This window comes from Netta rufina (assembly GCF_964035555.1).
Source record: "Netta rufina genome assembly, chromosome: 3".
NCBI lineage: Eukaryota > Metazoa > Chordata > Aves > Anseriformes > Anatidae > Netta > Netta rufina.
The window spans coordinates 38,746,699-38,774,479 of record NC_140125.1 but is presented as its reverse complement, the minus strand read 5'-3'; the positions used below and the strand labels follow the sequence as shown (position 1 = coordinate 38,774,479).

General features: G+C 43.1%; 1 protein-coding gene across 4 annotated transcripts in view; it reads left to right on the top strand.

The window, feature by feature from the left end:
- Window positions 1-27,781, top strand: part of TTC7A (tetratricopeptide repeat domain 7A) — a gene marked incomplete at its 5' end in the record, with an annotated part of 164,679 nt that overhangs the window by 22,794 nt on the left and 114,104 nt on the right. For all 4 annotated transcript variants that reach the window (XM_084284565.1, XM_084284562.1, XM_084284563.1 and 1 more), the window contains 5 exons: window positions 4,013-4,091; window positions 7,391-7,551; window positions 7,990-8,053; window positions 17,648-17,785; window positions 18,179-18,262. In XM_084284565.1, coding sequence (XP_084140691.1) covers window positions 4,013-4,091; window positions 7,391-7,551; window positions 7,990-8,053; window positions 17,648-17,785; window positions 18,179-18,262 — 526 coding nt within the window. The remainder of the gene's footprint in view (window positions 1-4,012; window positions 4,092-7,390; window positions 7,552-7,989; window positions 8,054-17,647; window positions 17,786-18,178; window positions 18,263-27,781) is intronic.

Sequence of the window (27,781 nt, the reverse complement as noted above, 5' to 3'; positions counted from 1 at the left end):
TTAGTTCGTATTGAATGGGTATTATTATTTTATAGTGCTGTAGGGGCTTGGTCTAAATGCTCTTATTTGCTTAGAGCAAATAGGCTTCACCTGTGCAGGATAATGGTTATTTCTGTGCTGCTCTTTTAATGACATTTGAAGTTTGTGTGGAGTAGCAAAGGCAAAATAAATAAAAATGTCAGGGCTTTCCAGAGGATGCTGTTGGTTTTGGCAGCTCTAGACACTTCTGAAGAAAAAGATTTTCTGAAAAAATAAGCATTAAACACTCAGTAAAAATCTGATTTCCTTATGAGCCTTCAAGTCAGGGACCTGAATTACTTTGGAAAACCCTGATGAAATTGCCTACGAGGGCAAGCTTACACAGTTCTTTTCTTCCTTCCTCCTGTCATATTTTTTTAGCGCTCTCAGTTCCCTTTTTGAAATTTTATAGGCTTCTGTTGAAAGGCACTTTGAAAGAGGAACTTCATGTATGTGTTATTTTTACAGTGGAATCTAATCTAGAAAGGTAGGACTGTCTCTGCCAGAATACTAATCTTTTCTGAGGAATTTATATGGGCTTGCTTGCCCTTCATCCCCTCCTCAGTCCTCCCAGTCTAGCACCTAGTAAAGGTAGTTATTAATTTTGAGTCTTCCTGTCTACTGGATGAAACTAGATAAATGCTAAGCTTTTATTGTTGTTTTGGTGGTCTTTTTTTTGGTCATACTTGCTAGGGTGCCACTGGGAAAATGTTGTGTTCTTTGTAGTTACTCGTCTTGCATCTTTCATAAGAATCCAGGGTTGTTGTCTGTGGGTGCTTTTTACCCACATGAACCGCTGTTGAAGGAGAGAGTATGAATTTTTAGAAACCTGTGAGAGATTCAAAAGGAGCTGTGCAGAGGCAACGGTGTTGCTGCTGTTTGTGTGCTTTCCCCCAGAGAGTTGGCTCTGCAAATTGCCACGCGGTCATCCGAAGATGATCTCTTCCACCTGTTAGTGCCTAGGTTTTTACAGTTAATGAATGGGGATGAGAACACGATCTTCTGATGCTTACTTTTGGGTCCGCTTTGGCTTAGTATCTGTATTTCTTTCCCATCAATTTGCACAGAAAACAGTGTATTTCTTAATGGTCTTATCTTAAAATCTTGTGTAGTAGTAGTCAAACAGTATGACATAAATGTGGTGTGACTAATTAGTAGTTTGGTAATCAATTACCCTTTATAGGGGGGGTACCTGTGGAAAAAAAACCAGTATTTTCATGCCAAGCTGGACTGAGCCACTCATGATGCTGTCTGTCACAGTTAGTACTCATGATTTTCTGTTCCTCTATATTAAATTAAATGTAATTGAATCCTGAACCACATTTCATCATGGCTTTTAAAATACTTCTCTTGCTACCTTTGTGGTTAAAACCAAGGCAGTTCATTTAATGACCACGTGCTTTTTTCTTCCTGTTCCTCCTCACTTCTTTCTCTGGCATCTCAGCAGTGCAGTAGGGGCCTATGGGGTCTTTCAGCTCATGTAATTTCCATGACCTAATGTTTGCTTCTGCCTGACTTGAGCCAGCAGTACCTTGGATTTCCAGGTAGTCTTCTGTCCCGATCTTGGGGAGGCTCAGAATTGCTTAATTCCTGATCTAGACAAGATCAAACGGATTCACCGTGGATTGCCAAGGGTTTTGTGTTTACATCCTCATCTGCTTATCAACACACGCTTATTTCTGTTCAAAGACCTGCTTTTATTTTTGCTTTCTTCAGGTTCTATTTTCAGAAACCTCGTCAAGTGCATGTTTAATATGTGAAGGGCATCTGTTAATGTGGAACAGTAAGTCCATTGTAATCATGAGTAGCATTCATACGCTCAAAATGAAGTGTGTGTGTGCTCTTTGGCCTTCCAGTGCCTTGGAGCACTGAGTGGAAAGGCAAACTCCTGCAGCGGGGTGTGTTTGCCAGCTGCTGGCAGGTGTACTGTCTCCTGTGACAGCTCAATAATGTTCAATAACGTTCAAAACATACGGGCTGCCAAAGCAAATCCTCGGTCCTGTGGAACTGGTATTGCTGTCAGATGCTTCGCATGTTTCCGACTTAAGAGCTCAGGGCCTGGAGCGAGTGCCCTCTGGGAGAGCCTGAGCACACAAGAGCCTGTCAGGGAGGCGCTGGGTGCTCCTCCTGCCTGCCTGCTGGGCACTGCTGCCTTCTGCTGAAGGTGATCTAGGTGTTTGGCCTGTGGTTCATGTTCAACCCTGACTACTTGCAGAAGGGCAGCAGCTTGCTATTGATTCTTCCCTTCACCTCAGTGGTTCATAATCCTTCCTTTTCCTCTCCCCGTCCTTCTGGAGCACAGTGGTTCTCCTATGAAGTGTTGACTTGGTTTATGGCCTTGTCTAAAAAGCAAAACTGAAATGGTTCTCCAGTGTCCTGGGAATAAAATGGTCTTTTTTAGTACATTCTCTATTTTTTTTTTTTTTTTTTTGTCTCTAAGTATATGCCAAATGTGGCATTAACTGGCTTTGCAAATAGCCACTGATCTTTCTGTTGCTAGTGAATGGATCCATTGTCACTTGGAGAAAAAAAAATACTGTTATCATAACAAGAAATGGGAACGTGCATTTCTGAAAATGTTGTGGAGCTGTTGTACAGCACAACTCTTCTACCCAGCCTCTTGGGGAGCCCAAGGAAGTACAGGACGTGCTGGCACTCATTAAGTAACTGAGGGGAGCCAGTGGGCAGATGCTCTTTGTGCAGCTGGGGGAATTGCTTGTTTTGGAGTATTTGGCACTAAACAGTCTGTGAATAGTTCTGTTGGCTTTGGTGTGACTACTCGTGTGTGTAAATACCACCATGTGCCTAATTGCTTTCCTCAGCTTAAGGTCCAGAACTGCATACCTGTGTGTATATTCTTTTCTAGACCCACAAAAATGCACCAGGCCATGTAAGTGAAGCGCTTGCTGAAGTGTTAAAGTCCAGCTTACAAAATTTCCCTCAATATTTTTTTCCTGGATAAATTATGAGTGCATCCTTTACCTAGGAGAAAGTGCAAGGGGAAAAAAAAAAAGACAGCATCAGGCTTTCTCTAGAGGAGCGGATCACCAGTGTTTTTATCTTGCCATACTTGGATGCTTGTCTGTAGGTTACCACCAGTCAGGTAATGATGAGAATTCTCTACTCCAAGTTTAGAGTTTTGAGATGAGTCTTGGTTGGAATAAAGACTGTACACCTGCATCGTGACTTGTAATTCTTCGGGTAGCTTCCACCCTTTGATGGAAGTGAGCTAGACTATTCTGGAGTTACTGTGGTGTTAGAGCTTTGCTCTTAACCTGGAAGAACCTTACAAACTGCCAGTGTGCTAACTAGTATGTCTGGTGTATAACCTCTCCTCTCTCCATCTCTTGTAGTGCTCAGACACAGGGTTAAGATACCGTTTGGCAACGAGACTGCTTTAATTGCTCATCGCGTACACAGAATGTGATTTATTTCTTTCAGCCTAACCCACTTTCATTGTAGGTTAAGCTGTGCTTGCAGACAGTTCCTGCAACTTTAGGTGCCCAACTGTAAACTGTTTCAACCACTGTAATTTCATCATGTGTTTGGACCATCAGACCCCAGGCATTTAAGCACCACCTAAAAGGAATCGTCACGTAAAAGCACCCCATCAGCTCGCTATAATTCAAACCAGTGCAGTCTGTGTGTACGAAGAGGAGATGTGGATGCTTTTAAGAAGAAGCATCTGCTTTATAAATATGAACTATGAAAAGCTTCCAAATGTCCCCTCTGTTCCTCAAATGTGAATGTGATCTTCTCCTAGGAAGCCATCTGGAGTAGGCATGCTACAGTCGCTGCCTCTCTCGGTGCCATTGTCCTGTCTGCCTCGGAGTGACTCGTCTCGCTTCTGCTCTCAGTGGTGGTTTTGTTGGCTTGCTCGAATGCCAAGTCTGTTGCCCAGCTTTGGTGCACCATGAAAATATTTCCTGTCTAATGTGCTCATTTTCTTTTGCTTTTTTTTTATGATTTTTTTTTTTTCCTGGTCTCCCCTTAGCAATATTGTGAAAGGAATGAGGAGTCTGCGAGAAATACTACGGACTGTGGAAACGAAAGCTACTCAGACCTTCAAAATGGTAAGGGGAATGAGTGGGAGCTGGGAAGGTGGGGGTCATCTGCTGTGATGGATTTCTCTCTGTTCCTTAACCATGGCGTTTGGACAAATTTTTCCTCGGTTGATTGCTTGTTGTTGTGTTTGTTTTTTTAATACTTCTGGAAGCGACGTGTCTAGTGATGCACTTAATTCAGAGAGCTATCCAGTTGAAACCTCTGAGCCTTCAGCTCTGGGCATATGGGATACTTTTATCTATTTTTTTTTCAGTGCATTATCTAACTCTGGTATAAATGGAGATGTATGGAGTTTGATAGTGCTATCCCAGGTGATAATGCCTTGCTTTCTTGCTTGCTTTTCAATGTGTCCATATGTACCTCTTCACTTTTGCATGTAGCAACATAAAGTACTTCTGGTGCTTGCAACAAACGCGGCTTTTTTTAGGTTCAAGTGCTTCAGTATTCATGTAAAACTCTTTTCAATACAGTGTAGCACAGAGTGATTTTTCTTTTGTATTTGCATTCTGCTTCCCGTTCTGAGTGCCTCTGGTAAAGAAATCATGGGGAAACTTATTTGTGTCTCTTTAACTGTGTAGTTTAACTTAGATGGTCCTTCCTTACCTCCTCTTGAAGAGATCTTGTGCTGAGGTTACTCAGGATGCGACAAGATCAACAGCAAGGAGAAGAGTAGTCTTGAGAACATGAATGAAAACTCTGCAGCCTGAAAAGTGTTGACATGGATCTGAACTAAATATGAAACAAGTTTAGCTATCTTTGTGTTTTGTGTAATTCCAGAGAAGTTTGAAGAAGAGGTGGACATGGTTTTGCTTAGTGTTTTGAAGATGGAGAGTGCTGGGTTCCAATGGATGGACTGATCTGTGTCTCTATTTCATATGCAAATGCAGAAATACAATGAAAGCATGAGCAGAAGGGGCAACCTGGGTAAATTTTTTGCCTAGGTTTCTCACATTTATATGTTTTGGAACTTCTGTTCTTGAAATGAATCTTCTTGTTGTCCAGGGATCACCTATGCCTAGTGGAGAATACACATGCATGTGGAATAACGTGCAGGGAATTAGAAGAGGTGACTTAAATAATTGTCACACTCAAATGGTCATATCCTTTCCCAGATTGAGATCAGGACTCAGGGGATTTTCTTGCTCATCTGTTTTATTGTTCTGCTGAAATGAGTGTAACCATCTGCTGTTCCTGTACCATGGCAGAATGTGGCACTTGAATGCTCCTGTCCCTACGCAGCTGGGGAGAGCTATCCAATACCCCTGGGGGGTTTACTCCTAAGGGGAAACTTGAAGGTGTTCATCCAGTAGTTTTTCCTGGGACTTCTCTTTTACTGGAAGTTGTGTTTTCATTTTCTTTATTTTTAAAGAGCTGTCAAGAGGGCAAAGGGAGGAACGTGCTTAATTAAACAAGTTTTTCAAGCATGAAAGTGAAACACGCAATTTTCTTCTTCCTAATTTGTGGGATCGCAGTGTTCTCCAAGCATAATGATGCTTTTTTTAGCCAAAGGCAGTAATAACATAAATCACAGTCTTGGCCTGTTCTGGTTTGTTTGGTCTTATTCAAAACAAGAGTGAAGCTAATTTACACAGCTACTGTACTGTATGTTAAAATCGAAGGCATTGCGAGTGTTTGGTTCTTGCTTTTTGAAAGGCTTATCACAAACTGTACTCCTACTTTTGTGTGAAACAGTAAAGATCTTTCTGTTGCTAGCATAATATTCTTCCCTCCCCTCTAAAGCTGTAGGAAAAAAATATAGGAGAGTTGGCTCCTTAGGGTAAAACTGACTAAATAATTACACACCGAGATGGTAAAATGATGCTGGCTAATGTCACGGTGCCCTAGGCCATTTTGCTCATGGTTAGTTGCTATAAAAAGCATAGGAAAGCATCATTAGATACAGAAGGCTTTCTGTAACTTGTCAGTAGAAGCGCAGGGAAGGTCTTGGGGTTTCCAGGGGGTTGTATGTGACAATATTTCTTTGATTTCTTTGCCATACATTCAAATCAGCTTGCCATTTGCTAGGTGTAGCTATGAAACCTCCCTTTCTGGTGCTGAAGAAACAGAGAGAGCACACACACGCTAGTGTGGCTGCATTTTAGGCTAACTCAGTGACTTTGTGTGTGCTCAGGTAGGTGACAATACAGAATCTTGTATTAAAAGAGGTTGTTTTTCTGCATCCGATGACCTGAATTTTCTTAAACCTCAGTGTGATTTGTGTGGTCCCACAGATGTCACACCTCGAGTGTCGTAGTGGTTCAGTTCATCAATCGTACCTACCCTGGTGTTTAAGAGAGTGCCTCTTGGCAGCCTCGTACCTTATCATAACGCATGAATCGCACATAAAATCCATATGCAGTAGTCAGAGAAGTTCAAAAATATTTGCAGGCATTAGGACAGAGGGGCTGAAGTTTCATTCTGCTTCTGTGCTGTGCTATGTTTGTTTTGCAGCATAGAGTAGTGCGCTGCTGAGAATTCCCAGCAGATAGCCCCTGCTTTGATTTCCCTCTGCTTGTTTGCATGTTGCTCTGTTTACAATGCAAAAAGCTAGAGATTTATTATGTGAGTCTAAACAGAGACAAATGCCAAGGATAGCTTTGCAAAATCAACTTAGCTTGGTGTCTTTTGGGCCCAGCTTGCCAGCTATGGATAGGAACTGGAAAGCGAGTACTTAAGGGCGCTCAATGGTCAGAAAGGGCATGCGATGTTGTTGTCTCAACATGAAGTTCTAACCCTCTTCTCTCTTTCCTCTATTATTATTATAGCAACAACAAAAAAAAAAAAAAAAAAAAAAAAAAAAACACAGAAGTAATACAGAGAAGAAGTTGTAAAAAGCTGTGGTTGGAGACAACATTAACAGCTACAGGGCTGTGCTTTTAAACCTGAGGCAGAAGTCATCTCTGGGCTGTAACCTGCATCCAAAGTTTTGAGGCTGAGAAAGCAGTGGAGTGTCATCATACTCTGAAATAGAAACACTTGTGAGATTGTCTCAAAAGTCCAGGTGGCAATCAGCTGGTTTCATTCACTAATGTGTCCCTTCCTGTCAGGCTGTTTTTTAACTATTGCATTGCAGCAAGACCATGTAAATGCAGAAGGGTGGGCTTTTTGGAGGAGAGAAGCAACAGCCACTGTGGCAGACTTTGTAGCAGCAGCTTTAGCTACTCTGAAAAGAGGTACTGTAACGTATATTTGTATCAGTATGTCTGCTTCCCAAGGTGAGACATAGGAAGGGATATTTTGTGTGTCTGCGTGTGTTTGAGAAGGCTTCACTGATGCATCTTTCTCTGTACTGTTCTCTGATCTCTAGACCGCAGCCAAGCAGCTAGCCCAAGTACTTCTCCACTCCTTAAGCGAAGACTGTTACTGGAGCCCTTTATCTGATCCTCTTCCTGAGTTCATGAACAAGGAAGATCAGTCTTACGTTAGCAATCTTCTTTGTCGGAAGCCCGAGCTATACACAGAAGAGAAGTAAGCGTTCTTTTTTTATTTTGGGTTATTGACAGAAGGAAGGAGAGTGTTTGAATGCTCTTCAGTACTGCTAATTATGTCACTGATTGATGTGCTAGTTTTGTGTGTTCTTGGTTTTGACTTCTCATCAAAAGGCCTGCTGGGAAGAGTAAAGCATTAAACCTTGAGTGTTTTGATGTTTTTTCCCTCCAGGAAGGAAGAAAATCCAACCAAATAGCTGTCTTTGCTATGAAATAGAAATAATCTATTTATAGTTCAGAATAGCTCATCTAGGATATGTTTCAGAGCTTTTAATTGTGTGAACCTGAAAAAGCAGGTATTACCTAGCAAATGAATTATGTATGAGATGTTTCAAGTTACTGCTCTTCTTGTGAAATGAGAAAGAGGCGGATGGGATAATTCTTGACCTTCCTCAGAAAATTGTGTTCTGTCTTTCAGCGTTTACTGCCCTCGGGACAACGTAGAAGAAGCTCTTCTTCTCCTCTTAATCAGTGAATCCATGGTAAGCCAAAAATGAGTTTGTAATATTAATAGCAAAAAAAGGAGTATTTCTATGTCGAGTCCTCTGGTTGGTTTTGCTTACAGAATCTTCCCTACATAAGCAAAGATTCTTCTCATGAACAGGAAATGCTATTTCTTTCTCTTGGTGACACCACTTTTATTAGGTGAAACTTCAGTGAAGGATTTGGGGAGTCGTTAAAAGGAAATACCTGCTAGCTCAAGTCTCCCCTTTCTTGCAAAATTCTGAACACACCGTCATAATATTGTTTGCTTTTAGAATGTGAGGCAAAAGTTAGGAGGTAGAACCTGAAATGACTTAAAATATTACGTGAGCAGTATAACACTAAAGACTTCTTGGTGATTTCTAATTTAAATCTCTGCAGTATATCTGTATTGTGTTTTCAAGGCCCTTTTGTAATTAGAAGTGGAGCCTCCTGGAGTAGGGACTTGTAGTGTGATGAATGCAGATGTATCGGAAGAATTTGTATCAGTGTGGCTTGTCTGGGCTGATCCATGTGTGAGGAGGGATCTGGAGCAGCGGGAGTACTGACTGCTCCAGCCTTCTCTGGGGCTGACCTCAGCTGAAAAGGCCTTACGGGACCTTGAACACTGTAGTCTTATTCTGCTGAGGGGAATGAAAGCTACCATTTCATCCAGGAGCATGTAAAATGGCAAACTGCTCCTGTAACTGTTGTGGATGAAGCAGTGTGAAAATGATACTGATAGGAGCTGGACTGCTGGGCTGACTTCAATATTAACTAAGTATGTGTGTGTTTGAGTGCTGTCTCTTATATAGAGGAACTGTCTGGAGGTAGGTGCAAGGCATTTTGATCTGCTGTGCGTAAAGTACTTAAATAAGCAGAGGTCCTGTAGTGGAGTTCTGCAGGAACCATAACAGACTCCACTGTGGGGGGAATGGAGCACCTGAGCCTTTGCTTTCCTCTCGCGTTAGCAGTAGGCTTGCCATTTGTTTACTGTTTTAACAAAACTACAGGACAAGTGTATAGAAGTACAGCTGTGTATAGAAATACACATAGCAGTGACAGGAACGTGCTTTCTGAGTGAGAGAACAGAAGGAGCAATCTGATTCTTATATCTGTTTGCATGGCATAAATATTTACCTGCGGTTCTGCTGCTGTAGTATTAGGAAGAGGAAATTTTGCTTAATTTTTGATACAACGAGAGATCTATTACAGCTGTTTGTTGTAAGCCAGTGAGTCTTCTCATGTACGGGTTTGCTGTTCATTTGGAGATGTGTGGGTTGTTTTGCTGTTTTTTAAAATTTGCTGAGCCTTGTGGAACATAAGTTAACAAAAAGCAGATTTGCAGTTGCAGTCTCCCTCATGATGTGACGCTGGCTGGATAACACACGTTCCTTCTTGGAGAGAGTGTTGGTGGCAAGTAATAGTGATATGTTTCTGTAGGCCAGCAAGCAACATGGTTGGTGATCCCAGATATTGGCTGGGTTGGGAGTATCTTCAGTACTCTGATTAAGAACCCCTTAACTACCCCTCAGCTACGGTTAAGTTGACTTGTTTGGAGCTATCCAGAATCTGACACTTTGACTGCTCTGTCAGAGCAAAACTCACCAGAACAGTACTTTCCCTGTCTGATTTTTAAAGAGAAAAAATAGCAACCTTGCTGCTCTAATTCTTTTGCAGGACTGTAAAACCAAACAGCTGCTCCACCTGCCTGTTTCTGACTTTAGCCATTCCAAAATGAGCTGACATGGGACAAAACTGGTGGTGGGGGGGAAGGATTTGGGGACAGGAGAATTGTCAGCACAAAGAGGGGACATAAAGACATGTTCTGGGCAAGAGTGTAGATATCAGAGAACCATAAATATGTGAGAAATTGGCTGAAGGAGATACAGGGCATGGTAAGTTGTTGTGTTTTTTTTTAGCAATACACATCTTGAACACCTTTTAATTCTCCTAGCCATACAAGGAGGGAGTAAATCATTGCTAGGCAGTTTGCTGCACCAGCTGAAATGCATTCTGTTCTTCTGCTTGTCTCACCTTCATAAGGTGTAGCTAACGCCTACCTCACAAGGATCTGTGTGACTCCCCAGAAAAAAGTTACTAGTGCTACAGGACTCCTACCTGCAGGGGCTAAGGGGAAAAAAGAAACCACATGTAAGTTGTTGTGAGCCTCATCCTACATCCCAGCAAACTTCCTCTGACTCCCAGTGGCGCAGGGTTCTGCCTCCAGATGCTGTCTGTGCTTTTCTTACCCCATTTCTTTTGCTTTTGAAGGTAGCAGCTTTGCATGTTCTGGTGGAACGGAATGGGAATATCTTCTAAATTGGTAATTAAGCATTCCTTCAGTATTTCACTCACTCTGCTTTGGAGCCTAAGTATATAAAAACCAAGCAGCATGGTAGACTTTGTCATAGCTTTGGAAATGCTTCTGTGGGTATATTAACACTTAGAGTAACAGCTCGTTTCCTTACGGCCCTCTCCTGAGTTGCCTCTTGTATTTGTTCTGTCCTTGTTGAAAATGGGAACCTGTCTTCCTAAGCCAAGGCATCTCTGCAGGCAATGAAGAGCACCCTGGCTCTGGGGTTTGGCAAGCTCTCGCCTGTGGTGCCAGTTGTTATTTAGCTCCCATGGCTGGCTGTGGAGCTCTCGTGGAGGAGTGTAGTGAAACAAATCAGGCAGCCTGAAGATTACCACAGTTAGGGCTGTCTTCTTCAGGGGGTTTGGAGGTTTTTGGGTGAAATTCTCCTTCCATACACACAGCCTGAGTTGCAGGATGGACAGGCTGGTCATAAGAAGAGAAAAATGTTCTCCCTCTCACCCGGGAGGAGGCCAGCTTGTGCCAGCCTTCGCAAGCTCAGGCTGCAGTAGAAAGATGTGTTCCTGTTGAGCACTGGAAAGATGGGCCAGCCTATTTTTAAATGGCTAGTCCTGCTTCTGTCTATATTTAACTCATCAAGACCAACAGCACTGTCTTTGGGGCGAGCCGAGTATGCGGAGGCTTGCTGCGTGTGCTTTCTCTGCACCGTGGCACTGCTTCTGCTGTCAGAGGCTCTGGGCCTGTTGTGTGGCTGCGAGTAGGCGGGGGAGGTTTGGCAGCACTAATCCTGAACTGCAGATTTGTTTGTTTTAATAACTGCCCCCAGGAATATTTGCTGAGTTGACTCTGCTGCCCCTTAAAATCAGCCAGAAGTTTCTCAGGGCAAGGATTGGAAACTTTCTATGACTTGTGGTGTGTACTTTTGAAGTGAAAGTTCTTTATTTGCACTTATAAGCTTTCCCTTTTTGAATCCAAGGTCTAAAACATAGCCTAAAATCTTTAGCTCAGCCCTTGGGAATGCTGGCTCTTACACCAGCCAGGATCCCTCGCTGTGGTCCAGCAAATGTCCCAGGTAGCATGGGTCACCTTGGTGATTCCGTGGTCACTCCAGTACTAGTGGAAATGAAGCTCCTTGTGTCCAAAACTAATAAATTCTGTGCCTGGGTAACAAAGATTAGAAATGTCATCCCCATCTTATCTCTGACTTGAATCCCTAAAGGCGATTTGACCTTGCAGAGCCTGAGAGCGCAGAACAGATGGTGAGGGGGGAAGTAAGATACTGGGACTGGCCCTGATCTTTTTACTGGTGAGAGTAAAAACTTGTGGCTTTGAGCATGCCTGTGAGGGAATAAGGCTTAGCCTGTTTATTTTTAAACACAGAAATAATTAAAACACATTAACTCTGCAGTTCCTAGCTTTATACAGTAATCCTGGCCAACAAATGGGTTGGTGAAAGAGCAGAAATTCTTGTTGCTTTTACGGTGTGGTTTTTTTTTTTGAATGACACAGCTGGACGACTGTCACGAGTGTTTCTTTGAGGGCTAGGGGACTAAGGCAGCCTAAGGAGACAGCTGGGGACAGGATTGCCTGTTCTGTTGGTTCCTGCCAAATCACTGGTCTGCAAGGCAAAGCTGTGTGTGCATTTGGGACCTGTGAAGATAAATTGCAGGATGTTTCTAGTGGGAAATATACCGCCCCTGTGAATTTCCTTGTGAATGAACAGTTCAACTGCAAGCCCCAGAAGATGGGCTAGCCAGCTTTTTCTTCTTTTGCTTTGCAGTAGACAGTCTTATTTCCAAACTTGCAGGGAGGATGTAAATTCTTGGAAGATAACTCTAAATGCAGATTATTGATAGCAGATACATGACTTTGGTACCCAAGACAGTACCCATACATAAAGCTGCCTTTGTTGCATTACTTTTTCCCATCTACTTTTTCTCCTCCTCTCCTTCTGGATAGGGAAGTGGGGCTGTTTTGGCCAGGAGTCATGTCTCTCTTGCTTTCAGTGGTATTTCCAGAATTAGGTCTGCTACAAGAGTAGGTATTGAAATACACCTGGTGAAGGAGATGACAGTCATATTTTATAACTAAATGCCAGACCAAAAGGAAAAATTGAGTAGAGTATTCGTATGTTGTTGGCTGTCCAAGGATGATTTGAGTCTCTGATACGCTTTGCAAACTGCCTGTGTGGTGTAGTGGAAAATAGCCAAGAGTTGTTGCTTCTTTGGACTGTAATTCTTTGGCTTTTTGTAATGGGCATCTTTCTAATTGTGATAAGCCACATTTTGCTTAGAAGAAAGCGTTCACATTGAGGGAAGAGAGGACCAAGAGCAGTATGTAGAACATTCACTTGTGAGCCAGACCTCCTCAGTAGGTCAGACAGGCACAGATTTGTTTTGGGGATGTGACTGGCTGGCTTGCTTTGTGCTTATGATACTGTTGTGCCTCCTTGATACTTGTAGAAAAGGAGTTGCTTACTCATCCTGAGTGAAATTGCTGCTGACACAGACTGAAGTCTTTACTCTGCTGCATTTGTGCTTTGGGTAAGAAAAGTTCAGCCTTCCAGCCCCTTTGTATCCATGGGCTATTTTGCCAGACATCTAGATTAGGCCCTGGGAGCTATTGCCTTCCAGAAATGAGACAGATGCCTGACAACTCATACAGGCACTGCGTTTTCATTCTCTGTGCTTCTGCTCTTAAATGGAGCAGGTTGTGGTATTTCTGTAAGAGCAGGCCTGGGAGGGGTTGGTGTATGGTATTTCCTCCTTGTTCCACCTGCTTCCTGTTTTCACAGCGGCCTTGTGGTCGACCTTGAATACTTTCTATGTGTACGTTGGTGAGGAGAGCCTTCACATGCTGTGTGGAGATAGCACCTCAGGTGGAAATTCAGTAGCCTCTTGATGTGAAAGGATCTGTGCCATGGCAGAGAACGGAGACCCAAGGATGTGGGCTAAGTATTTCCCACCTCTCAGCAGTAGAGGCATCAATTGCACGATTTCCAAGGCTTGTTGTCGATCTTCCACACATAGCATTTGTTTTTCTCTCTTAATGTTAGTATTGAATCACACCAATTACATTATTACAGTACACTGTAAAACATGCGGCTGTTCTGTATAGCTGGGTTGCAGTGGATCTGGCAATTATGTCTCCTTTCAAAAGACACAAGTTGAACATTAGAATGCCCATGAATTAGGGCGCAGGCAGCAGGCACTCATTAAAGATTTTAATTGCTTTCTTTTTCTTCTTTGAAACAAAGCAGGGGGAGCCATGTTTCAAAGTGAGCAATTAAAGGATACTTTATAGCTAATTGCAGTGAGAAGGGGCTGCTATGTGGAATATGCTCCATTGTCATTCATATGATTGCTTGACTTTTATTAAGAAGAACATCTCTGTGTTGTGGTAAAATTTAATTTTCTGCAGTGTAACTGTGTGCGTAATATCTGCTGAAGTAATGGCTCTTTGGATTTGCTGTGGCTCTTTTCCTTTCTGCAGCTCCATGTACTAAACACAGCATAAATAAGCTGTAGTTAGCATGTGAGAGGCATAGCAGTGTCAGCGAGGTACAGCACATCCTCTGTGGCTAGGGGGCTTATCTCAGCTGCAGGTGAGTATATTGTGCATGTGGACACGAAGACACAAGCTGCCTGTTGCTCAGCGGGATTGTTAGGTAAATTGTTCATGTACATAAAATCTGGCACAGAGATCAGCAAGCTTCAGCACTGGGGCAGCTTGTGGGCACCAGTCTGTGCTGGAGCCTTTGGGGTGCACGCAGCCTGTGGGCATCGTGCCAGGAGGAAGGGCTGAAGGTGCTCGTGGGCCTGCATGCTGCTCAGGCTGCGCTGACTCCAGGATGTGTTTATGTCCCAAAATAGGGCTGGTGTCATGTCTGAGCCACCTGCCTGCAGAGATGCTTGCGTCTGTAACACATCCCAAAATATGCAAATGCGATGCATCTTTGGGTTGCCCTGTAACTGAGAAATAGCCCAAATAAAGAGGGTTTGACTGTATGTTTTCCTCCGTGCAATAATGCAAATTACACTAACTCCTGTTGGTAGCAGGAGTGACCTTCTCCATCCTACACAACAGCCTTGAACAGAGGGTCTCTTCTTCTGATGGCGTGACTCACCGTCTCTCTCCATCCCACTTGTGTGCAGTGAGGCACGTCTGTGTTACAATGGGAACAGCTTAAAAGGAAGACTCATACTGGGGGTGCTGGAAGCGTATTTGTAGCAGTTTTGATGCTGCTTATAGGGGAGGAGGAAGTAATGCAATGGGACAAAGCAGGAATTGCTGCCTAGGTGCAGCTGTTTGGCCAGCCTTCTGCAAACCTTCTGCGAATAGGCCTTTTTCCAGTTGCATTCAGGAAAACTAATGGCTTAAAAGATTAGAAACACAGGTGTTGGAATAATGTTCAGATAATGGCTTAGAATGCATGCAGACTCAAATGGTCACTGAAGTCTGTCAGTACCTTTCGGTAAGTAAAACTTGCTGTTGGACAAAACCAGTATGTGCAGCATTGCACCAGCTCTGCAGCTGTTTTGCCTGTGTACTTACTGTCAGGATTTCTCATTGCCCCACTGAAGTGTACACAAAGGTAAACAAAGAAAACCTGGCTAATGGTGATCTGGATCACAATATCCTTCCTTTTGAGAGTCCCTAGAAACATTCTGGTTTCCCCGAGGGGATTTCAAGTAAGTGATCCACATTTCCCTCCTCTGCCCTCCTGTATGTAACACTGCAGAAGTAACTGGTACCTTGAGCCTTGGGATGATGATTTGCAGTGCTGTATGAGACACACTCTGTGTTCTTGCTACTAGTGTTTGTTATGAGAGTTGCATCATCTTGTCTTTTTTTTTTTTTTTTTTTTTTTATGGCTCTGTAGCAATATGAGGGCTCCTTGATTTTTGAGCATTTCTGGCATTAGCAATTGGAAATAGGGCCAGTAATTACATAACCATAAACCACGCTGTCGGGGTAGAAGTGACTTGATGTATTTGCTCAGTGGCAACTTTCATGTGTGGAAGCAGAGAGTGATGGATTGCAAAGACCTTCCGTGGCTTTGAGATTTAAAGGATTGAGCTAAATAAGCAAGTTTATGACCTTGGAAGGAATATTAGTCATGCCTGTGCATATGTTGTTTGTAACTGCTCTCTGCCTAGGTGAAGTGCGATACGTACAACGTGTTCAGTGTGACTGCAGTTCTCACATGTATTGTCTCATTCCTGTTTATTGCAGAATTTGGGCATGTTGTTGCATCTAGTACCAACATCTGTTAGGAGACATTAATGGGCACTCTCTAGTTCTGATTAATTTTCTCTGTGTTAATGCAGCAATTTAAAAGCCATAGCTCAGTGCTAGATGGATACCCAAAAAAAGCATCAGGCTATAGGTGGCTGTAATGGGAGGCTGATCAGACTACAGAGCATGCAGGTGATATCTCATTAGCTATTTTCTACAAACAATTAATATAACTCATGGAAAAATGTGCTATTGCTACTGTATATATCTAGGAGGATTCACCTGGCAGTAAGGATCATTCTGGATCTGCTTTAACTTTCTTTTTAAAATAGTAATCTCAGAATCATACTGTATATGTTCTTTTTTTTCTTTTTTACAGCAATTTTGTTTTTCTTTTGAAGTAGTTTTGGGTTAAATCCAAACAGAACTTGAACATTTTCTTTCCCATTTATATTTACTTTGTTTTGCTAATAAAGACAGATAAGCCATGCTTCTGTGCTCTGCTTGCAGGAATTTCTTATTTTCTCACCCTTATTCTCTGATACAATGTATTGTTCTGGGCTATCTTTTTAAATCACAAATTATGTCTTCTGTATTTACATAAAAAAAGAAACCACTTCCCTTGCTACAAGAGGTGGTGTAAATTTTTGTACGCAATCCAAACACTAGACTGAGTCTGCCCTGTCAGCTTGCCTTTAGCTGCGTTTGCCATTAGCTCTTGGTTGTGATTGGGTTGGTTGGCAGTAATTGTGTTTGCTGTCTCAGCTGTGATGAAGAATGCTTGGAACTGGGTATTGCACAGATAATATCATGATGAAACAGTTGCAGCTTAATCATCCTGAAATATGCGTGGGCTGTAGGAGCTGCATATTCTGGAAATTTTTATTACACTTAATTCCAGTGTTTAACCTTTTTAGGAAAAAAAAGCTCCCTGCAATTAAAAAGAAATAGATGTAAGATTATAGTAGTGAGTATTATAAAAAAAATTTCGTAGCCTCCCTGCTTTAGAGAGGAAACATCTTGTTTGTTTTTGCCCCAGGTGAAACTGTTTGCAGTCTCCTAATTTTTCTGATCTCTTAGATGTCAGACCTGAATGTCCTACATTGCACCTCATCCAGCTGAGGAGCCCAGGGCAGGGTATCTGTGCTCAGTGTATGCCACTGTGCTCAGCAGCATACAGTATTGCCTTTCTCAGAGGTTAGGCAGTCATGTTCAGAAACCAGAGGGAATTTTCTTTTCATTCTGGGTTCAAGATTTCCCTCTTTGTCCTCAGAAAACAGAGGCTGGGATCTTGAGGTAGATCTCAGTCTGTGGGATGTGGTACTTTGCAACATCCTAGCAAGCTGCTAGACTGATCATTTTCTGTCAAAAGTAATGTTTCTTTTAAATGTATCTAAGCTGAGCAATGAACTGATAGATTATGCAAAATTAATACTTACAAAATAAGATATTTTCCAAATAATTATTTGGTATTGCATTGCCCAGGCTTCTAATTGCATTAAATTGATGGCAAATATGATTACTCAGGCAACCTGCTCAAATTAAAAAATAAAAAGTGAGTAGCAGAAAAGAACAAGAGAAACGCATGGTATTGAGAAGAAAACAGTTGCAGGCACAGAGGACAGCTGCTTCCATGGTTGGTATTTTATCACAGTTGCAGCTAATTGAAGTAATAAAGAACATGGATTAAGGATAGTTTGTATTTTGACGTCTTGGGGAATCTGATCTGTTAGGTCAGTTTCCTAATGTTCTGATTCTGAAAAAAAATCCAGATGAAGTATTCCCAGCAGGTCTGTTCTGTACGTACAGCTGTCTTCTTGAGTTTGCTTTCTGTGGATAAAAAAAAAAAAGTCTACTTCTGTATGGAAACACCTTGCTGATCTGGGAATATTTTTAATTTAAAAAACAAAACAACAAAAACAAAATAAATAAAATCTTGAGACGATTGTAAACAATGTACCATGGGTGATGGGTAGAGCTTCCTATGGAGGAGTTGTGTTGTTTTGTTTTGTTTCATTGCTCTGCTGAGGTCTGATGCTATGTTTGTGTCTGTCCCCAGGCAAACCGGGACGCAGTGATCAGCCGTGCCCCTGACCAGCAGGATGACCGGGCTGTCAGCCTCCGGGATGCTTCTGCAGTCTACGACCTTCTCAGCATCACACTGGGCAGAAGAGGGCAGTATGTCATGCTTTCTGAGGTACCTCTGCCTTCTGGCTCGACTTCCATCTGAAATGTGCAAACAAAACCTGCCTTTCAGTAACTGTTGGCTGTTGGTCAGGGAGGTGAAGCGCACTAGCTGGCAATTAGTAGAAACAGCTACAGGCCTGTGGCAGCACAGGTCAGAACTGTTTGAGACTTTAAGCTGATTCATATGTAGGCTCTTGAACAAAGCAGCCCTAATTTAAAGTGGTATCGTATGGTAGCAGGCCCCATTAACTAAGAGGAAGAAAATTGTCATTTAAAAAAAAAACATACTTGCTCCACAACAAGGCGTCTGCCCTAATTTGCTTACTGAGCCATGCCAAACAGCAGTATTGACAAAGGATATCAAAAACAATTCCTGACATTTCTTCCAATGTTTATTTTGCAGTGCTTGGAGAGAGCCATGAAGTTTGCATTTGATGAATTTCACCTTTGGTACCAGCTTGCCCTGTCCATGGTGGCTTGTGGAAAGGTAAAGTTCAAACTAAAGGACTCTGAAAGGGCACACTTTCCTCTGGCAGAATGTGTCTCGCTTACCATTTTCAGTGTGTGGAGACGTGTTTTGTGGTGGTAGGTCCCACCAAATAACTTATGTAGAAGGACCGTGCTCACATTTGATTGTTCTTTGTGATGAGGTATTGTGTACTTATCTTCCCATGTAGTGCTTGCTCTTCATTATTAAGGAGAAAACATACCTTGTGTATGGCTGTGGATTGAAAAGTGTTATATAGCTGTCCATACTATACAGATTCAACATAAATATGTGTAGCATAAGAAAGATACTGATGTCTCAAACTGTCAGCAATTCTGTGTCTTTGGGCAGTTGACTTAACCTCTCTCTAAGCTGTGATTCTCCATCAGATCCTAGGAAATGTTTGTGCTTTTTCATAGACAGCTTGTGAAGATTTGTATTTTTGAAGTGCTTTAATCTTGGTACAGCAGATAATGTAGAAAAACAAAGGATATGTGAATGCATGCGGTTGTGTTTTAACACCATTTTTTAAAATTAATACAGTATTTGTGAAAGTTCTCAGTAGACCACTGAGATGCCTGAAGTCTAGTTGCAAAAGATAGCTGAGCTTTTCTTTATTAGGCTTAAAAGAGGAGACTTCCCGCAGGAAAAGTAGATGATAAATTTAGCTTGTTCATGGTGGGGATCCCCACCTACATCTTTTAGGAGCTGTGAGCAGATTAAAGCTGTAGCAGACTGCCTACAGCATGGTCCTATATTCTGTGACCATGGAGTGTAGGGGGTCCGAGTAAAATTAGACAGAGATCACCAACCATTTATCATCAGTTAAATGATGACCACTATTGGCCTTTTATGGCTATAACTTGAACTGGAAACTGGCTTTGGGGTGAAAGCTCGAGATGAATAAGCAGTGTTAAACTTTTGTAAAGAAGTTGTCCTCCTGTGGTGTGTAAGTGGCAGTAAAGCTCAGATGATGTCTGAAGGTGTTCCTTTATTTTTATGAGCACAAAGCCTTATACAGAAGACTGTTTTTGGGTGCTATATGTTAAGAAAATAGCAGACCAACAATAGAGTCTAGTAAAGATCATCAAGGATGGCTAAGGGCTATGGTGCCCTTATATGTAAGATGGTGCCACTTATATTTAAGCATAGTAAATAGGACTCTGGAAAGACCAGCAAAAAAAAAAAAAAAAAGTTCCCATAAAGGTTGGGAATGGGGCTTGAAGAGAAAGAAATGTTCAAGAGCTGTTGCAAAGAAGAAGGGTTTCCTCTTGTCTGTGGTGGGTAGGACAAGACATAATGTCTTCCAGTTGCAGCAACCCAAGTTTATGTTTCCAATTAGGAGGCAAAAAAAAAAAAAAAAAGGATATCAGTATGCTGGAAGAAGACTGCCTGTGGAGATTCGTGTAGAGCTTGCGTCACTGGGGATCTGTGGAACACCACGGACAAATACCAGTCAGCCACGACCACGTTGTAAGGCACTGGAGCTGGACGTGGTGGGACCCAGCAAGCTCTGAGTCTGTACTGGGACTCCACAGTTATCTCATAAATCAGCTCGGTCTGTTATAAGCAGAAGGAGACATCAAAACTCTGATAAAGTACATTAGGTAAAAGAACAGTGGGGGGCTGGAGGGAAATGTCTAATGGGAGGGAGGCTGACAGATTCCTGTAGGAGTTCAGTACAAGCATTTCAAAATCCAATTCCAGATATGAAAACAATGGCTGGACTCTCAGTTATGTATAGGGAAACCCGAAGCAGCTGGAAGAATACTTGAACAGTGAGCCTGTTGCCTTGGTGCTAATACCTCACGCTGGCCTATGTCAGGTGAGGGCTTTAAAAATCGGGCCCAGCTCCCCTTGGCATTCAGCTGGAGTTAGCACGTAGCTGCCCTCCCTGCCTTTGCAAATCCTCCGGATACCTGATCTCTTGATATTCAGGGCAACAATGACTACATAGGCAGCAATGGGAGGTACAGTAGCTTCCCATAAATTCATTTCACTTGTCCGGAAGGTTTAGTGGCTTTACAGGTTGTGTAACCTGTTACTTGACAGCAAATCATGATGTAACCCTGGTAAAATCTAGAACTGCTTCCCAGCAGATTAGCTGCTGATGGTTGGCAGCGTATCCAGAGTAACTGGGGTTCGATCTTAAGTTAGAATGGAAGAGAGAAATAGGGCACCATCTTTACCTTCTAACAATTTGCATGAGAAATCTGTCCTCCTTAAGTGTATATGTATCTCTTCAGCTTCCCCTAGAGGTTACTGTATATTTGGTACTTAAAAATGAGCAACATGAGTATCTGTATCTCTACAACTGTCCCAACTTTTAAGATCTTCAAGTATGTCATGTATTTGAAATATTTAGAAGGTAAAATGGCCTGATCTCGTCTGTTTTTGTCAAAGCTCTAAATGTTCTGTGCCTTATATGGGGCAGTGAGGATTCCCTTACCCAACAATCCCATCTGTGCAGCATTTCACTTCTAATCCCAAAGTATTCCCTGAGGATTCCTGTCATACACTCTGCAATGCGTCATCTCGCTAATGGGAGATGTGGCATACATTTTTATACTGATAGCAGGACAGCGTTCGTTTAAATGGAAGTGCTCCAGTGCAGCAGGAGGAACTGATGAGAAAAGAGTGTGGTTTGTCTAGACTGCAGATTGCAGAGCACGCTTGAGCTTTTATAGGTAGAAGATCTGTTTTCACCTGTCTCAGTCGCAGCCAATTCCTGATCTCATTTCTTGGTAACGAAATCTTGCATCCTGCAGTGTTACTTCTTCTGCAGTACAGCAAATCATGCTCATAAATCTTGGGTATGACAGGAACCCTCTATCAACCTGTAAATGCTAGAAACTTGGTCTTGTTATTTTAAAATATTTTTAGGAATTGCAAACTCTGACCTTCTTAAAGTGCTGTAAAAGCCTATCTTGTCCTCTGTTCTGTGTTGCATTTGATTAGTGTTGCTTTTATTTTGTATATTGATCTCTTTCGGATTAAGTCAGAATTTAACATAAACTATTTTCTTCCTCTGCCAGCCAAAAAATTGCCAAATGGTGGCTGTCATTTTTCTCAAGTGATCACTCTGAATGTCAAGTCAACCAGCTAGGCTCATTACTGTGTGTATGCTTGAGTTTACACATTATTTTTAAACGGATGTGTCTTAGCAAAAATAGGCACACTGCTTCAGAAAGTCCTTAGGGCAAGCAGGGCCTTAGGGAGTCATAAAACAGTGAATGAGAAAGCTCAGAGAAGCGTGACCTTCCTATTCTTCTATCCACTTAAAACACCAGAAGTAATGGAGTGACAGCAATTTAACTTGTGCTCTCATCACGCAAGATGCCAAGAAGATGGTATGGTCTGGTTGTTGTTTTTTGTTTGTTTGTTTTTTAACTTATTCTTGGGGATGCATGTGTACTGAATTGTTTGTATTCTGAATGAAGGGAGGGTGTTTATTTAAATGGTCGAAGTCCATCCTGAAATGTGAAAGACTTTGTAGACAATTTTAGAAGAAATTTAGGTGAAATGCTGGGAAAGCATAGACAGTGGCATTAAGGCATGCCTGCTGTAGGAAGAGAGTAGTGGGAGATGTCCTGTGTCATCGTGTGTCATTCTGGATAGGCAGAAGTTTACATTGGCCTGATGCAGAACACCTGTTCTTCTGCACTGGTACTAGAAAACTGGATGCTGAACGCCGCGCAGATGCTTTGAGTTGTTTCTGCTGGTCATCACCTTCACCATTTGGTAGTACGACAGCCAGAGGCTGAGCAGGCACAGCAGCTCCCTGTCTGCCATGCACAGACAGGCTGGAGCCTGAGTGGCAGTGGTGTGCGAGCCGGATGCCATCTGGCAGCGTCCTCGGGCTGTGGGATGAGCCACTGCCCTGCTGCCAGGCCGAAATGAGTGCAGTAGGTTGCATCTGCTGGTCTCAAGACTTTGGAAAAGTAGAAGTGACCTGTATTGAGCAGGATTAGAGGGAGGGAAAGGAGCAGATCTTTATTTACGATGTAGGAGACTGTGTGAAGGATGGCTGGTTGGGGCAGACCACCTCTGCTGCTGCTTTTCAGCTGAGCAGTTTGCACTGGAAGTGGTGGAGAAGACCAGCACACAGCGGTCCTGCAGGCTGGGGCAGCTCTGCCGAGGTACCTGCAGGTGGAGGCAAAATGATCACAGCGTCTAGGTGATGTATTGCAGGCACGAGGGATGTGAAATAGGGTCTGCGTGTACTTGCAGGCATTTCCCTGGCCTCAGACCAGTTGGATCAGTTACATGCTCCCTTTTTCAGATCCCTGTCCCCTTGAACACTTAACTGCCCCATGTGGGGCCCAGCCTGGGGGCCTCAAAGCATCACCAGAGCTCTTTGGGATTAGAGACTCAGAAGTGCATGGGGTTGGACTCTGGCTTAGGTCAACAGGATCTGCGTCTCGAGTGTCTTTTTACCTGAGATACGGCCAAAGGGTAATATAAACTGATAAACAATGGGCCTTGTACAGGCACGTGTAAAGCAATGCTTATATGGCTCTTCCAACTAACAATCCAAGGAGATGAGATTTGTATTCAATGACAGCGAGGTGCTGTTTTCCTGAGGGTGGTGAGGGAGGATTTGCCAGAGATGGCTGTGGAATTGTGAACGATGAGGGTACTTGGCCTGCAGGTTCGGGGCTCACCAACAGAGCCAGTCAGCCTGCAGCAGTCTCACATTGCTCATGTCCAGTGGATAGCTGTTGTTATGAGTGTATTCAGTACATAAAATAATTTTTGTGCTCAAATTTAATATTTCTGCTCTATTTTTTTTTACTGCGTTAAAAGCTGTTGGGTTGCTTGTGTTTCCTGACTAGAGGGGCGAGGAGTCGTACAGTCTCCGGCCAGCTGAGGAGGTAATCTGCCCTTACCCCTCACCCCTGTGCTCATTAAGAGGATGAGGAGCAGCAAGATGTGCATAAGGGAAGGGGTCTGGAGCAGGTGAACGGGCAGTGGGAAGAGACTGGAGCTGGAAGCAGTTACCTGGAGGCAAGGGCTGTGCTCAGCAGGCCTTGTGCTGGGGTTGCTGATGGAGGTGATGTGTTCCTGGGGTGCCCGGTGCTCAGCTGTCCAGCCACCCTCACCCAGGGTTTGCAGAACACCGTCAGCCCAGTGCTTGCCTTTAGCTCAGCAAATGCTGGTCCTGCCCAGCCCCTGCTAGCCTGTGCTGAGGACACCCCAGGGACAGTGGCCAATGTTACTGTATAAATAAGAATGGCTGGCCGTAGGGGGATTTATTCTCCGAGGGTGGTACCTTGCAAAGCCAGGCAGATAAATCTGCTTTCAGCTACACAAAATGCTCCTGTCTCCTTTCAGCCTTCCTGTGTTTGTTCATCTTCAAGGCAAAGAGGAAGAAAGAGTCACACTTGTCTACCTGAGTGATTTTCTTAATCACGTAACACTTCAGGAGGTGTCTGGTGCTATACAAAGGGAAATAATCGCATCCTCCGTGGCATCTGTCATTCAGCTGCTTTTCTGAGGGAGCAGGCTGCAGCTCTCGCAGAGCCAATCGTGCAGTGTCACTGCGTTCCCCTTGGCTGCTCAGCAGTGGAGATAATGCAGCCCTGCCCAGGGCTGGTGCTGGCAGCATTTTTAGGGTTTTGAAACCAGCCTTAGACAGACGTGCACTTTGATTTTCAAGCCTTTTGCAAGTTGCTGATACGCACTGGTCATAGCCAAATAATGTCAGGCTAATGTCTGAGCTGCTCCTATCTGTGTTGCACCCAAAAAAGGAATGCTGCCACTTATTTAAAACAGTGCAGCAAAAGCAGATGTCTGTAATAGCTTCAAGGAGCTTCAAGTTTGACTCAGCCATGCCTGTAATGCCGATATACAGCTTTCCAGAAGGTTAGGAGGAAAGTTATAAATACATTCGATACATAATTCTGCAGCAACAGCAGACGAATTTTATGATTTAGGCTGTTCCTTCTGTTGGTTTCCTTGCAAAAGCTTAGGCTGGTTGCTAAGCAACTGGCATTTAAAAAAAAAAAAAAGGAACATTTCTTTTTGCATTGCAGGCAGGAACCTTGGGAGCAGCAGAGGCCTCGGCTGGCTCCTTAAATAGCATTGCTGGGGAATGAAAGTTAAAATATTGAACAGTCATTGGGTAAAGATCCTGTTACAAAGGTCAGCCAGCTAGGGGTTATTCCGTAGTTTGGTTTCTTTTGGTGCAAAAGGGAGATGAGAAGGGCGTGTGTGTGCTGTAGATGGTGCTAAAAATGGAAAGCTTCCTGCCTGAGGAGCAGAATACCTGGGTGGGCTGTAGAGCTGCCTTCAGGCTTAACTCTCTTTTCTTGACAGAAAGTGTGAAGGGTGGTGTTTGTCACATTAGCATGGGCAAAGTCATGCTTTTAAATCCCAGAATGTAAGAGGTACTCCTAAAAGTGAGTGTTTGAAGCTGCCTTACTGCAGTGCTCTGATTTGCTAAGCACAGGGTAAAAGAAAAGGGGAGCAGCAGTCCCTATGTTGAGAGAAGTGAATGTCTTAAGAGAATAATATCCATGCTGAGGGATTCACAGAAATGTAGAAATTCAGTGAACAGCTAATTCCTGACTTCTCAATTGCTGGCTCCCTCTAATGTCATCTTCCCTTGCTGGTTCAAGGTCACTTACAGCTAAATGGCTGTGAATCCCAGGATACCAGGAATACTTATTCGTGTGTGTTGAAAGATTCCTGCCACACGCACAGACACAATCCCTTTGAGATGGTGCAGCTTTTAAGATCAGGCAGGATGATGCTCGAAGACAGGCAATGCTACTTGGGGAGATTTGTCTGTACTGGACTGCCAGGTGAATTGGGAGGGAGGCTGTCTACCAAGACCACCACCTTGAGGAACGTTTTCCCTCTGGCTGAAAGCAAAAAAAAGTAGAAAGGTTTTTGGAACCTATGCAAGAGAAGAGCAACTGTGTATGGTGTGTCAGGTCTGCTTGGCACAATTTGCTGTCTAGAAATTCTTCCTTTTACTTACATTTATGGTCTCTTTATCTTCTAAGTGTGAAATGAATTCTCTGCCATCCTCCTTTCCTTGCTTCGCTGTGGTAGGAGAGGAAAGAATGATAAATAGTATTGGAGTGCACTCGAGATTTTGCCATCCGTTTAGGTAAATGCACTAATGGTGCAAAATCTCTCATCTCTCGAGTCTTTTGGAAAAGTTAAGAAAGAAAACTAACAGTGACCTGTTCCTCATTCTACATGTATACTGGTCATGTGCAAATGTTGTTCAGGAATATGCTTGTGTCATTCATTGTGTAGTTAGCAAATGGGGAAGGAGAGCTGTGGTTAGTATTTGGTTAGAAGTTTTTCTTTGTTTTACAGGATTCAAAACCATGACAACTTTAACTACTTAGGGAGAGGTGTCTTCTCCATCTTTATTCCCAGTAGCTTCCTTACGATTCCTCACTGCAGGTTGAGAGGTGCCGCCTGTGTATTGAGTGCAGCACACAGAGCCCTTTCAGCCTGTCCTGAAAGCAGCCTTTTGTGAGTGTTGCTCACTGCTTCCCAGCACCTGTCTTTACTCATTTTCTTTTCAGAAATTATTACAGAGCACACTTGTGAACTCAGCAGAAGGAAAATAGTGTATGCAAGTAGATTAGGTGAAAAAAAAAAATTAACAGAGAACAGATTCGTTAAATATTGAACTTAAACATGCAACAGTAGTGCCACGTGCTTCACCTGTCCCCACTGCAAAAATAACAAAGCTGTTGTGTGAAAGATGGAGATGTCCAACTCAGGTAAGAGAGGTTCTGTAGTCCTTTACACTTTTTTTTGTATGTGTTTTGTCCCTTAAGGCCGTGTTTTCACTCTGTATCCTGATTTGAGTTCTGCGCCTTGCTTGTCATAACAAAAAGGAGAATTGTCATGAATCTCCTTAAATCTGATGAGGATCCTAAGGCTGAGAACTCAGATCTCCCATTTAAAAAAGCTGGAACCCCCCACGAGGCAGCTGTTGGCAAGCTTGCCGTTTCTTTAAGCTATGTCTTTTCAATGAGTTCCTCTGTTTTAGGGAGTCTCACAAGCCTTTTTTCCCAGAGAGAGTCCAAATGAGGCCCAGAGGCAAATTGTTTTGTTTTGTTTTCTGAAATCCTTGAGAACTGGTTCCAGTGCAGTTGTTATAATCCAACAATTAGAGATCTAAACAGAAAGAACTTAAACCCTGGCCTGAGATTTGATGTGAGCTGTACTGAAGCTCCAAATTATGAGCAGGAAGCATGCAGTCACTTGGAGTTCAAGCTCTGCTCTTCTCAAATCATGCCTCACCAATAAATCTAATTATTATTGTCTTGCAGTGAGTCTCACAAACAATGCACTTGGCTGCCTGGTCCACCCACGCTAAGTGAAAGAATATGTGCATTTTAATTATCAGATTATTTCAGTGTTACACAAACACTGTTTCATATTAAATATTTTTACAAACCAATGACATCTGTATTCAATACAGGGTGGGTGATGTTTGTTCCCTGCCAATTAATGCCTGTAATGAATATCTGTGTTACACCTTGGTATGTATATTTCTCACTAGTGTCCCCTAAACCAAGTAACAGTGGGATTGAGATGTTATTCTTCCTGTAGTCATTCCTTGGCCACCATTTTCATCTATATATAATTTCTGCTGAGTAAAGTTTTCAAGGTGCAATTTTATAGATCTCTTGAATTTTTAAAATGCAGCTGGGGAGGAAGGCTTCATGTTGCCATGTTTCTAAAACCATTTCTGCTGTACATGTTTAATTGCAAACTTTATAAACTTGCCTAAAGTAACATAACTTCGTAGATGTTTTGAGAGCAGCATGGAAGGTATAGCTTTGACTTGGTCAATTAGTGTTCAGAAGCTCCTCAGCACATGCAGTCAAGTGGCTCTACGAAGGAGAGGAATTTGGGCATGGCCACAAGGTGGGTTTCTCTGCTGTGCTGCATTCAGTAGTGGCTGCTTTGTCCTTGCCCCCCAACAGTCTCGTGGCTGCGGCCCAACTTTGAGCAGGCGTCTCGCTGCTCTGACCTGTACTCGCACCAGCTGTGATCGCCAGCAGTGCTGCAGCAGCCCCAGGTGCCTCCTGCTCCCTCCTGTGGGGAACAGAATCCCCCCCCATCGATCTGTCCACATCTTCTCAAAGCAGTGACACAGGACAGAAGGTGGTCTTGTATATGCCTGGCCTTTTCATTTTACTTTTATATGCTGGGATAACAAGGGCTGGAGGTGTTCAGCTGCATATACGCTGCCTGGTAAAGTGCATGTGGTCCTCTGGTACTGCTTGGGTTTCTCTAGTCTGCAACACGTGTGGGCCAGAACAGAGGGCAGGAAGATGATGTGCCAGGTTAGGACACCTACATGCTTATGCTAGCGCTTAAAGCACATTGAGTGGTGGCACTGGGAATACCAGCTCCCTGCAGCACAGGCAGCCTTCTGTAAAGGAGGAAAAAGAAGCCATTAAAACCTGAGACATTACTTGTTCTAAACAAATAGGTGTCAAGAAGGTTCATTCAGAGGGATGCGAGTCATCTAGTAAC